Source organism: Poecilia reticulata, chromosome 15 (genome assembly GCF_904066995.2).
Source record: "Poecilia reticulata chromosome 15, P_reticulata-male-v2, whole genome shotgun sequence".
NCBI classification, from domain to species: domain Eukaryota; kingdom Metazoa; phylum Chordata; class Actinopteri; order Cyprinodontiformes; family Poeciliidae; genus Poecilia; species Poecilia reticulata.
In genome coordinates, this window is record NC_088844.1 from 24,043,406 (window position 1) to 24,057,315 (window position 13,910).

A 13,910-nucleotide genomic window follows, 5' to 3' on the forward strand; every position below is an offset into this window, starting at 1 on the left:
GTTGGGGGGGAAAAAAAAGATGGAAAAACCTAACATTTTAAAAATTAATTCTGGAAAATTGTGGAAGTTTAAAATGAAAAAAAAAAAGTGTAAGTTGCTATTTCTGTTTAAAAAGCCAGAATCAGAGGGTGACAGCAGCCGACACGTCCAGCTGGAACAGAGGGAGTGCAGGGAAGCGTGACTTGAGCAAACCTCCAGAGACACTTAAACCGCGCTTCAACCGCAGATGTCTGGCTAAACAGGCTGACATGCGTGTGTCCCAGTATTGAAATATTGCCTCCCAGTTAAAGCTGGTCTAATAATCGAGTCAAGGGAATGTTATTAAAAACAATTAGCAGCAGCAGGAAAAGGCAACAGGTTTGGTGCATCTGTTGAACATGAAAGTGAAGTGAAGGAGGTGGCTGAGCTTTTTAAGACCCGCTGCACCTCATCGCTCACAAATATTTCCTTGTTTGAGTTGAAAGAGGGGGGGGGAATATATATGAGTATGCTAAAATGGAACAGGCGACGGTGTTGGAGCATTTTTATTTTTCCCATTTCAGATTTGTGCGAAATTGAATAAAGATTTTTGAGTCTGATCTTTGAAATGCGGCAGGCCATGGGACTTGGAGAAACACCAAACTGGTTTGACTGCACGCCGCTTAAAAGCACTGTTACAGCTCTCATGATATACCCTCAATCCATATGATTACCAGGAGTGGAGACGCATTGTGGCTGCGCCGCCTCACAGCTTCGGCATGCCTGTGGCATGGCTTGTTTGACAGCATTTCTCTGCTTTCTCCACTCCAAAAACAAAGTCAATGTAAACTAGGACTAGTTTCTACATAAGCAATACAAACAAGTATTTCTTGTTGCTGTTTAAACATAAAAGTGTCTCCGTCTCTCCTCTTATTCAAAAATCCTCCTTTCTCCTTCACCTCCCAGTCCAGGCGACTGGGTGATTTCCAGAGAGTGACAGGCTGACCCCCACCGCAGCAGTTGATGGTTGGGCGGACCCCCTCAGATGGGATCAGTGTCCAGGGGGAGGTGGTGGAGAAGGGGGGCATGGGGCGCCCTGTCCCCCTCTGACGGGATGGCCCTGTGGGTCTGGCTGCTGGCCGCCGTCTTGCTGTCTCTGCTGAGCGTCAGCATGGCCCGGCCGCCCATCACCGCCACCAGGGAGGAGGAGACCAACGTGGAACCTGAAGGTGAGCAGCATGAGCACGAGCCTGGGGGGAGGAACAAGTGTAAAGATATACACACATTTTGTTTCATGCTTTTGGATTCGTTGAGCTTTTTTTGGCCTAGTCAAAGCACTGCCAGTCAGCTGGCTGAAAGAAGGTTCCTGCATGTTTCTTTACCTCACAAGAAAGGCAAATTTGATGAAATATTTGATCATGTGCAAACCAAAGGAACGGCGCACGTCACTGTTTTTTAAAACTGCAGCTGAGTGCTATGTTTGTGTTGCAGATTGTCTGACTAATTAACCAGCTTTCATCGGCTGGTTCTGCTTTAAAGAGCAGAACAGTAGAAAGGCATAACAGTCTGCATAATATGCACCTTTTTTAAATGTCTTTCAGCAATGGATTCCTTCCTTCCTCTTCTCTTTGAGTTTGGCACAGTACAATTATATTCAAAACACAATTTTGGGACAAACAGTGACCAAATTTTTACCTCAGACAATTTTTTATAGAACAGAGATGGAAAAGACAATGTTGCCTCCTGTCTTAAACAATGTGAGCTTATGACTGAAAGGTAAATGGTGGATGAATGTCCACATGAAAACGTTTGTTGCAGCTGGAAGGTGTTTGGGATTGATCAAATGACCAATCCTAACTTTAAATGCTGATGTTTTAGTGAAATTTGGCTCCACTCTATGGGCTGGATAAAAAGGGAAAATAATATATCCTTCTGTAAAAAATAAAGAAAAGTTATCCATAGATGTCAAGTGTTTGGAGAGTATTACAAATCTGCAAGTTCCCACTGAGTTTGTGATTAAATTAAACAAACAAAAGGAGAATAATTTACTTCAGAGTGATGAGGTGTTGTTTTCCACACCAGGGGGTGAGTGATTCACACTTTTCTGTTTTCCCTCTGCTGGTCCAGGGTGTGATTGAGTGTTAAAGCCAGGTTTGCGACCTTCTGGTGTGTGTGTGTGTGTGTGTGTGTGTGTGTGTGTGTGTGTGTGTGTGTGTGTGTGTGTGTGTGTGTGCGTGTGTGTGTGTGTGTGTGTGTGTGCGTGCGTGTGTGTGTGTGAGAGAGAGAGAGAGAACGAGGGTGGGACTGTGTTTATCCTGGCATCTCTCTACTAAGCCTTCCTGCATTAGAAGAGGAACACAGAGGGTGAGGAGAGAAAGTCACGTCTGCACAGGGAAAGTTCTGCTGCGTTCCTCCAAACGTGTCGTTCCTAAAGCTTCAGAAACTCACTTCGCACTGCTGTAGTGTAATTTTCTAGTATTTTTAGGCTTGTCTCAGTCTGGTTAGAGACAAGTTAATTAGTTGTTGTGACGGACGGTGAACCGCATTCCTCAGCTCTTTGTTCTCAGGCTTTAATCTGGATGCTAATTTTAAGTTAGGCCAACAAGTGAGCATCACTTTTTAAACCACAATCCCCTTCTCCTTCACACCCACACTCTACCTACTTCTGCCCTTTCCCCTGGAGGTCAGCGTATCCCTCTTGCCTGCCTTGATGAGAGACTGCCTGAACTGCTGTGTCCTGATGTTTTTGTTGTTCTATGCCAGACTGTTTGGCTCCATGCTGGTGAGTTCAGAGCCCCCACACGGCTTGAACGCTACGCTATGTGGCCACGGGGAGGACGGAGCGAGCTTCACGGCGTTACACAATCCTCTAGGAAAGTTCTAAGAGGATTTGTGCATATTTGACTTCTCCTTCTCTTGGAAAGATTACAGAGAGTTGGTCAGCGGTGAAGTCATGTGACTGGAGATTAGGATGGGTAGACCTTCGAGGGGTCACATGGTGAGGCATGCAGGGCTTTGTAAAAAGAATTTATACCTCACAGGTTATCAAGGCATAAGCACAACCTTTGGTGCGTTTTATTGAGATTTTAATTCATAACCCAGCACTAAGTGCTGCCTACTTGTGCAAAGTGGAAGGAAAATGATATGTGATTTTTCAAAAAATGTCGATTTGTATTTTTCCCTACTCTGTTACCCCTAAATAAAACCTTTTATGCATCTAGAAACTGAAGTTAATGACCATTTTTCTTTGCATGTCAGCTCAGGCTTAGTCATATCTGTTTGACTGTGGTTGTGATAGGCCTGTCACAATTACAAATTTGACTAGGTGATAAGCTTCCCTAGTAGTTTCTGCGATAAACGATTTTGTTGTTGAGACCGTTTTCAAGTAGTATGCTGCTAATGGCATCTTAATGCAAGTCCTCCATCTCAAAGACAAATAAACTTAAATTTTTGCAAAGAACACTAAAGTAAAATAAAAGACAACAGCCAAAGACAATAAATAAAACGGAAACAAAAATCACACACAACTGAAACCTCAAATCAAATGGATTATGATGTCTCCTTAAACAAAACTGAACATGAATCATCAGGAGAATGGCAATTTAGCTCAATTTCTTTTATTATCCGATTAATTGCTTATTTGCAGCAGACTTAGTTGTGAATATCATTTTAAAACATCGCCAAAGATTCTCAGTTGGATTCAGGTTTGAACTTGTACTGAGCCATCCTGAAGGTGAGCCTCCATTCCTTCTGAGTTTTCGTCTCAAATTTTCCGTCTTCCCTGTTGGCTTCCCTGTCAGTGATGAAGGAATGCATTCCCACAGCATGATGCTGCTAATGGCTTACTGATTTTCCAGACTTTGTGACTTCAGAAGGTAGTTGGTAGGTCTGCATTTTATTCAGAGGTTTCAGAGTAAAAGTGACTGAACTTTTACTCTAACTTTCACATGCCTCTTCAAATCTTGCGTTTTATAAATAAAAGCTTGGTGTTTTTTTATGCTTTTGATCATTAAAACATTTTTTAAAAAAAGAGTGCATCCTTGTTTCAAAATCAGGCATCACTTTGTTTTGGATTATCACATGAAATCCTAATACGGTGACGATATTGGAGAAAGTGCAACACATTCTTCTCCATAGTATTGCAAAACGTGTGCAGTCCTATCTTATCTGAGTCAGTTTCTCTGTTCAGCTCAAACGGCTGTACTTGATTGAATCAGAGTGACATGCTACCTGTAGTACGCAGATGTTGAAGAAACAGAATACCAATCCCTCATTTTCCTCTAACCTAACAACAACCTCCCCTTTAGAGATGTTTAGTATTTCCAGCAGCTCCACCCCTAGCCGCCCTGCAGCTCGGGTCACACCGCTACCTGCATGTGTGTGTGTGTGTGTGTGGGTGTGTGTGTGGAGGAGCACAGATTGCTGGAGATGCTTCAGATTGCATATCAGTCTTGTCTCCTTTGAGCCCACGCCTGCACCTCCGGTGGCCCTGCTAGTTTGTTTACCTGTAGCTGCTGTAACAGAAGAAGTGGAGCGAGCTCGCTGGCTACAACCTCCACAACAGACCCATTGTTGTCGCCGCAGACGCTTCAGTATCTACGGGAGTGTTTACATCATCCAGGCGCTCTCCGTTTTCACAGCGATTAAAACGCACTGACAGAACCGAACAACAATGAAGCCTAATCTGAAAGGTGTGCGTCTTTGACATTGGGTGCCTTTTGTATTTCATGTGGGATGAACATGGCACCAGGCACCCTGGAATGAGAGCAGCTGACTGAAGTCGGCTCACAGTTTGGCTTTGCGTTCCTGGAGCTGCTGCCAAACTCTGTTCCTAAAAAAAACCCGCTCTGATCAGCAGAGAGGCGGTTTTTCCAAAATACTCCAGTAGTTAAATAAATCTAGGCTCCATTGTACATGAAGGAAGAGACTCAGTGCTTAGACAGACACTGGAATGAGATGAATTTAAAGTTTGCATTCAGAAGGAGGTTGTGAAGTGTTCTGGAATGTATTTTGCTACCTGATTTTCTTAAGTAATTAGCTACAAAATGAGCTCATGCTAAACAAGTGAAAAACTCTGTGTATGAGAGTTTTTGTGCTAGAATGAGGTACAGACCTGCCTATCTGTAACACCCTGGTATTTACACAGTAGGAGTGCAGTTGTAAATGCATAAAAGTGTCAGCTGGCCAGTTAATGACATGCAGTGTGTTTCTGGAGTGTGTGGCTTTGACAGTGGAACTGAGCTCTACATAAACACACTCTGTGTACCCGCGCATGTGCGTGTGCTTGTGTGTGTTAGTGAGCAACAGGATTCGGGGCGGGGGCTTCTTGGACTGGATGCGCAGCTTTCACACGAGGACTTTTATTAACTTACCGTTGGTCGTGAAGGTCCCAGTGTGTTGTTTGCCTTGGCTTGTCGCTGCGCCGTTCCGCCTCACGCTGGCCTGATAAGGAGCCTAGAAAAGCTTCTGCCTGTGCCAGGTTGGGCCGTTTGGTCCGCAGCTGGATGCAGATGGGAATCGGAATCGGCACGCTGAGGTGTCGGACGAGAAAGGAAAGGAGAAACGAAAAGTACACATAGATAAAGATGCCTGCCTTAAACCAAACTAATTTGGCTCATGCATGTAGGTCTGTTAAAAAGCTACTGGTTAATTCAATTTATCTAAACATCTACTGGATGAAGCGCATGCAGCTTCATAGGTGTGTTATTACATTTACATTTTTTTTAATGCATTTTATGACAGTCCATCATACAGTAGTGCGTGATTGTAAATAAAATTGAGTACAGCAAAACAGGGGTGGGCATTTTTCATGTCGTAAAGAATCCTGATTTATTGCTGTTGTGATAAATTACAAGGAATGATTTTAAAAAAAAAACATATCTGTCCATATTGTCGGGATTGCTATTTTTACTATTTCCTCCACTGTTTGTTCAATGACAGTATCAGTAAATATAAATACATGTGACTGGTGTCCCACGAAGCACACAAACGGAAAATGTGTGTTTGTGTGGCTGTGATCTCTTTGCCCTGCAGTCACAGCCACACAGTTACCTAAAAAACAGAAATCATTCATATTGTCACTTTAGTCGTTATCACGATAGCACCATAAAATATTGCAATAAAAGTTTTCTTGATGGAGTTCAGGGTGATGTGGAGTGTTAGTTTGATTTTGGTGTTCAGCACCAATAGCACCTGTGGTGCTATTTTTAACTTTAACATGGTAAAAATTAGTTTCATTACTGGTGACCTGTCCAGGGAATATCCTCCCTCTCACCCGGTGATTGTTGGAGATCGGCACCAAAGCTGCCATGACCCTGGGAAGATAAGTGGAAATAAATAACAGATGGATCAACTCAGAAAAATACAACTAATAGCCACATCCTGGCTTGTGCAAAACTAACAGATAGAAAGGCTGACTGAGAGCAGTCACACTGTCAAAACAAGCTGATATGCCTTGCAGAAAATTTACTTGTAAGTTAGCTTTGTTTTATTTAAAGTGTTCTAAGAAATTTGCACCCAAAAATACTGGGTAAGATTTTGTGTTTTTGCAGTGTGCGTTTCACTGCAGTCAGGCTGCAGGACTAATTACCGCCAGCGTCGACAGGAACGAGGAGGGACTGCCTGAAACCTGTTGTAGCTTTTTGGAAAAGGAGACACTAAAGCGAGTTTTGAAACCTAATTGCGTGGGCAGAAGAACACAGATGAAAGTGGCAAGGAGGAGTAGAGCTGCTTAGTGGGAAATGAGAAAGTAATTTGTTTCTAGATTATTAGAAGTGTTGTGCAATCCGTTCAAACTGCTTGTTCCAATGGTGTTCCTCTCTGCGCTCTTTGAATGTCAGAGGTTCCCATGAACAATCAGGTATGCTGGAGAAGTGTCAACAGGTTACGGAAGGGTCAGCATTGGGTCAGCGGGGTCACTGGTGGGAGTAGGTTGAGGGTTGAGGATATGTGGGGAGAGGGAAGGAGAGGACAAAGTGGAAAGGGAGGGCAGAGGAAGAGAAGGAGGGATTGATGGAGGGAGACAGATGCACACAGCGGTGATAAGAAATGGAGGATGACAAAACTAACACCTGCATGCTTCCTTTAATAAGATTTGGAGACTTTTTTTCCACTGCTTTCGTACTTGTTTTAGCATGTGTGTATTCACATCCCAGGTGCTGCTTCGTTATGTCAGGATCATCTTAAAGTTCTCCACACCCGCATCCCAGCAGTTACTTATTTAAGACGCTAATAAATAGGAAAACCTTGCAGCAGCTGCAATGCCAAAGCGGAGGGTTGCGGTGTAGAAATGTTGTAAAAAGGTAGCGGAGACAGCCCCCCATCAATCAACCTGACCCTCCTCCTATCAGACCACACATTCAGGCCTTTCTGGGAAGGGAGGGGTTAATTATTTCCGCTTTAGTAGCAACAAAGACAATGTTGGAACTGTACCTGCCTCTTTGCCTGCGGGGACCGTTTCAAAGTTTGCACACATGCCCCAACTTCTGAATTGTTGCTCGATGACTTTCCCAAACCTTTCAACGGTGATGTGCGTGTGTGTGTGCGTGTGCGCGTGTGTGTGTGTGTGTGTGTGTGTGTGTGTGTGTGTGTGCGTGTGTGTGTGTGTGTGTGCGTGTGTGTGCGTGTGTGTGTTAAATGCATTCTGGTGTTTTTCAACAACACACACACACGCACGCACGCACACCCCCACAGGCGCACACGCACACACACACACACTCACCGCATGCACATATGACTGCGGTGGGGGTGTTGTTGAAAAGGTGCGCTGAGGTAGGGAAAAACTGGGAGTTCCTTTGCCTCTATAATTACACCTATCAGGCTCCAGCCAAAACTCTCCTCATTTACCATCATCACTGGCTTGTTTTGTTTGCTTTTCCATTGCTGCTTTTTTCCTCTCTCCAATCTTTCTAAACAGGTTTGTTCTTAGGCTGTTTCCAACAAACTCAGAGCATTTGGAAATTGCTGCATTTTCACCCGAGAGAAAAAAAAATTGCCTTCCTTCCAGTTTTACTTCACACCTCTCGAATAGGGTGGCACTGATATGAGAACTTGGACTGATGTTGATATTTGATATTAATATCACTGTAATTGGTGATTTTACACATATTTACTGACATTGTGTTAATATTTCCCTAACTTTTCGAAACAATCATGTCTTCTAAGAAACCGACAATCTATCACTGATATATTGAAACACATACACAAATGATAACTAGATTCAAATAAACATTAGTTATTAATATTGTCCCAGTTTTATTTATCAGACTAATGCCAATAGAAATATGTGAAACATGCAACATAACATGCATCCCTGCTGTTGAATATTGTGCTTTTCTAAGTTACCACGACAGACTTTAATGCATTCATCCTATGCAAGCACAAAATTCTCCATAACTGTAAAGTGGAAGGTAAAATATTATTACACATAAAATCTAGCCCTAAATAAAATCCAGTGCAAACAATTGCTTTCAGAAATTAAATCACATCAGTTTGTTCTGTGAAGGCATCAGATGATTCCTAGAGTACATTAGTGAACAAGCAGCATCGTGAAGGTCAAGTTGTAGAGAGGCTTAGAGCAGAGTTAGGCATTAAAACAATATCCCAAGCTTTGAATGTCTCATGGGACTCTGTTCACTCCACCATTCAACCCTTGGAACAGTGTGGCCCTAATTTGAGAGCCAAGCGGAGTGTTAGTCAGAGCATCAGGCCCTTAAAGGAGCTGCAGAGAGTCACAGGAGAAACTGTTGACACATCTGCTAGTTCTGTTCTTAAGAGAAATTGATTTCATATGGGGTTGAAAGCTTTTGAGATTTTTTATTTTTATTTTGTGAAAATACTTCAGCTTTCACTATCTTCTGTTAAATACAAATAGGATGTTTGCTGGTGTAAAGTGGTAAATGTGAATACTTTCACAAGGCACTGAAAGTGTAGCAAGTTTTAAGCCTTATTTACATGTCAAGTGAGGGAATGAATTTCAGGGCTGCATGACTGTGTGTTTGTAAGTTACAATCTCTCCGATCCCAGAGTTCCTTACTCGTCTTCGTGGATTGGAAACCCTCCTCCCTCCTCATTCTGGACTTGTTATATATGCTAGCTGGCAGATTTGGTTTTCCTCCAAGAAATGTAGGTTTTATTGCGCTTTAGTTCCAGTACTGTGTTATTTCTTGCTTGCTGGCTGAGTTTTGCACATCCTGTGTAGGGGATGTAGATCTTTCATAGCCAAGGAATTATGAAGTAGAGTGAAGACGAGACAGAGAGAAAACAGAAGAGTTGGCCGGGTCAGGAGTTTTCTAGCTTAGTTGCACAGTGAAAATCAGGAAAAAAAAGTCGTAGGGTTCTCCCCCTACCTTCCCAGATCCCCTGCCTGACAAGCGTTTCCGCCAGACCTTTCTCGCTGCTTTCCCTCTCTGACAGGCTGACATTCAGTGCTACCTTCAGCAGTGCTTGCAGTTGCACACCAGTTTGCCTGACTTCTATACTATCCTCGTTAGAGGTTGGACAGGAATGTGTGGACACGCAGATTACTAACACTCACCTGCTCACAGTAATTGTTAGGATTTTCTCCACACTGGCTGCTATCGCAGATATTGCATGAATCCATTTGCTGATTATGCAAATCAACTGATAACTGAACTGGGCTTCCATGGGATCCATTTCAAACGGCTGACTGGGAGATAGTGGATAATTTCTAGTTTTATGGTTTCTTACAATGGGGCTTTTTCCTTCCCTCAATTCTCCTCCTGCATAAGTTGATTTAAATGGTGTGTGGTGTGTTAGTTCCAAAACTATGGCTTGTTTCTTCCTCTCTCATCTTGTTGTTCCTCCTCTTTGTGCACTCTCTCTCTCTCTCTGCTTCAATCCTTTTCTCTCCCCCCCAACTTCCACCTTCCCCATTTGCTCTGCAGAGGCGTCGAACAAATACCAAATTTTTAAGCCCACGTTGTGCTCAGTGCACCCAGGCGAGGTGCTGAAGCTGAGTTGTCCTCTGCCGGTGACGGGGACCATCACTTGGACCAAAGATGGCGGCTCTCTGGGCACCAACAACCGCACACTGATAGAACAGGAGGTGCTGCAGATTCGTGATGCCATGCCCAAGGACTCGGGCTTGTACGCCTGCACCAGCGTGGGCAAAGACACGGTCTGCTTCATAGTCAATGTCACAGGTGAGTCAGGGAGACAGAGCAGGACAGATCAGAGCAGGACAGAACAGATGGTTGGGTGGGGAGGACTTGGTTGAGCTCAGAAAGTGGCTGTGGATTTGGGATGAAGTGGAGGAAGATTTTGTCTCTTTGAACAGAATCTGCTGAGGAACTAGGTGTGTGGTCAGCAGTGATAGTCGACAACCTGAGTGACCAGAAGACTGAACTCAAAGTTGTTTCTCAAAAAAACCAATAAGAATTGGAACTCTGGAAGTCTCCAGATGCTTGATGGCATTTGTGCGTTTGAGTTGACTGAATGGTTGATGGTAACCATGGATACTCTGTGCAGATGCAACCTGGTCGGGGGACGATGAGGACGATACAGACCGGTCAGAGGACACTTGGGCGGACAGCGTTCAGTTAAGTGAGTATGGGATGAATGAACTAGAAACTAGACATGCGACGCAGGAACTACTATTTTAGCACCAGGTCTCCATATTGACGTTCTCAGGAAACATTGCAAGTGGAGCTTATATTAGTGCGACGATAAAAAAAGGAGGAACAAGTGAACTGTAATATGTAAACTTCAAGGACATTGATGGATTTAGCTTTCTGGAGAAACTTTGAGGGAAAAAATTTTGACTCAGCGCCGGAGTTAGATAACCTCAGCTTACCCGAGGCCAGCTGAGGACAAACAGCCGTGCGTGAGCGAGAGTCCGGATGCACAAGGCTTATTGAAAGACGAGGGGCCACAGCAGTTGGGCCAGTGAGACAGTTTGGCTTCATCTGTGGAGACGTCTGATGGTTCTGCTGCTTTGGACAGACAGGATGGGAAACGGCAGCCTTCACCCACTCGGGGCCTGATGCGCCGACTCGGGCTTCGGTTTTACAGGGTTCCTATACTGTCTTGTCTTGAAAAGTCTGGAAAAGCATGGAATGTGTGTTTATTATTTCTCCAGGTGTGGATAGGTAAAGGAAAAAAAATGAAAATTGGAATTTAAAAACAATTTTGATTTTTTCTTTTCAATTTTTTTTTACTGAAATAAAATCAACTAAAACTTGATTTATATTTTAATGATAAATCCCATGTTGGATTACCTACACCACAGATTAATTTTAACATTTTATGTATTATTATTTTGCTTTCTTAACTTATTGATTGAATGCACACTTGTTCCAAATTCAAGAAGGGCTATGTCACTGCTTTTTTAGTCTCTAATAATACCAATAAAACTTTAAGTTCAGCTGGATTAGCAGTTCTTAAACACAAAATCTAAAACAAAGGACTAAAACTTATTTTTTAACATTTGATATTTACATAGATTGCTTTAAAGAATCTGTATTTGGCATAGGAAATTCCAATCTATATTTACAAGTCTTTACAAATCTAGTCAGTGGTTATGGATGTTGAAGTAAAGCCGATTTATTTTGGTTTTGATAAATACCAAAAGTTAGTTCCAGTATTGTTCAATGTATGGAACCTGCACAGAATAAGAGTCGGTAACGATTCAAGCAGTTTCTGGTTATTTTGTACGTCATTTTCCAGAATGTTATACGAACTCCAGAAAAACCAGTCTGTATAATACTTTCACAGAAAAAGCAAGAAAAAACTGAGAGGTGAAGATTCTTTCTTTCCTCCCACTGAGGAAGGGAAAAGTGATTCTGAAGCAGCCTTCCAACTATGCTGGACATGTCCGGTTGGTGCTGCTGTTGCAAGATGAGAAGCATCTGATAGTAGTGCACAGATTAGACATCCAGTAATAAATCTTGGAGCAAATATTCTCCTGGGGCATTGCTGCTTTGATGAGTCATGGTGTAATCTGTGGGTATTCCCTCTGTCACTTGCACTCCGGCCAGAAGAAGAGGAAGTGGTGGTGTGGAGGACCGTTTGGGGTTGTTGTTTGTCTTTGAGTGTCTCTTCCAGTCTTCAGTCCCATCTGCTTAGACAATCACTTTCCCAGTTGCAGAGGGACTGAAGATTGAAATATATGAGCACAAAACCCAAGAAAGACAGTCGATATGGATATGTGGAATGATGGACCTGCATTTCATTATTAAAAAGCTTTAGGAATTTTCTCCAATGGAGGGACATAATGATTTTTCAGGCGTGATAAGTTTCTCCAGCTATTTCGTCCGTATATAGCCGAGTGATTTACAGGGTAGCTATGGTAATTGGAGGAAACAGGAGGAAGAAAAAAAAAACTGTTAAGTGGAGTGAGATAAAAATTGAATGTGATGGTCCGATTACCCTTCTAGCAACGCCCAGCCCCACAGAGCTGATCTTTTTTTGGTTTCTGTTGCTCCCTGCAGAGCCCACAGGAAAAGTGTGTTTTTGTTTAGTCGTGGAAGTTCAGAGCTTCAGGTCATGTTGTGCAGACGGCAGTTTGGATAGTGTTGCCAAGAAAAAAAAAAGGGGGGGGCCTCTTTAAGAATGGTTCAGGTTGGATTCTTCTGCAGACACGCTCCTTCATGCCTCTGGACTAAGCCAGCCCATTTTCCTCTGAAGTCAAGCTGTTGATACAGTCGACGCTGTCAGGAAATGACTGAATGTGGCCTTGTTATCTGGTTGCAGGCGCACCATACTGGACTTCACCAGAAAAGATGAAGTACAACTTTCACTTGGTGCCAGCTGCCACCACAGTGAAGTTCCGCTGTGCTGCTGGAGGATATCCTCAGCCAACACTGCGTTGGCTGAAAAACGGCAGGCCTCTCCGCCAGGAGGACCGCAAGGGAGGATATAAGGTAAAATCCAGACAAAAAGTTAACATGAAATTTGTCATTTTAAAAAAATTACTTAATGACACATTTTCTATATGCTTTCAGGGAAGTAGTAGCGCAACTTGAACGCTACTACAGCAAATACATGGGTGGTTGCACTGATCCAAGATGTGTTTGAAATAATTATCAAACTAGATGGAGGGTTTAGATGATAAATTAAAACCCTGGATTGGGAAAAAAATTCAGGTCGTCTGGGGGAACGTGATTTTATTTTGTTACTGGGTAAAACTCTGAAAACGCTGCACTTTAAGCTTAGTGCTTTAGCTTCATTTTTTATTTTTTTTTTCAATTTTCTGATTTTACCACTGAGTTCTAAACTTTTTGAGAGTTTGTACCAATCAAATGATACATTTCTACAAAACATATGAAAAATAATAAAATAAATGATTCCTTCCACAATTCGCCGACTGGCCTTTCACCTATTTTCCACCCTTCACTGGAGAGATGGGAGGAGATGAGACAGAGAAAACGAGGGCAGGGTTTCTGGTGTGAAATTGGAATTGCTCATCCGTGGACGCTGTCTCACCAGGATACTGTGCAGAGTCTCTCACTGTAACGAGAAATGGTTCTTTAGCCCCATCAATTAGAAACATAAGGCCAGGACTGAGAGGGTAAATGCCCTCAGACAGTAACGTATAGACAAAGTAGGTAGCATCAGGGGTTGAACTGAGTTCAGGATGTTAGGGGGACTCAGTCAGGCAGAAAAATGTTCCACTGGCTGCAGTTAAAAACTAGCTGGTTATTCCTGTGTGGGATTTTGTTTGTATTTAAGGTGCTTTATGGATTTTGTTGCAGCAGCATAAAAATGCAACATTTATTCATTAGAGGAAAAACCCACTTGAATAAATGAGTGCTTTGCTGCCGCTGCTGTTAATGCTTTGCACACTCCCACTTAGGTTTCCTCCAGTTTAGATTAAAACTGTGGTACAAATGTCACAAGTTTGCCTTTGCTGACACACATCCGTATACAAGTTAACTTTGATGCTTGTAATGTATTTAATTTAAATTAAAATGTTCTTTTAATATTTTAATCAC

The 13,910-nt window shown here is 42.8% G+C and overlaps 1 protein-coding gene across 6 annotated transcripts in view; it reads left to right on the forward strand.

Annotated features, from left to right (window-relative positions):
* fgfr2 (fibroblast growth factor receptor 2) overlaps nt 1-13,910 on the forward strand; it is a 54,963-nt gene that overhangs the window by 2,379 nt on the left and 38,674 nt on the right. For 4 of the 6 annotated variants that reach the window (XM_081615978.1, XM_081615979.1, XM_081615976.1 and 1 more), the window contains exons 2-5: nt 925-1,187; nt 9,864-10,121; nt 10,447-10,521; nt 12,670-12,839. In XM_081615978.1, coding sequence (XP_081472104.1) covers nt 1,004-1,187; nt 9,864-10,121; nt 10,447-10,521; nt 12,670-12,839 — 687 coding nt within the window. In that variant the 5' untranslated portion in view covers nt 925-1,003. The remainder of the gene's footprint in view (nt 1-924; nt 1,188-9,863; nt 10,122-10,446; nt 10,522-12,669; nt 12,840-13,910) is intronic. The other 2 variants (XM_081615980.1, XM_081615981.1) reach the window with 2 other exon arrangements.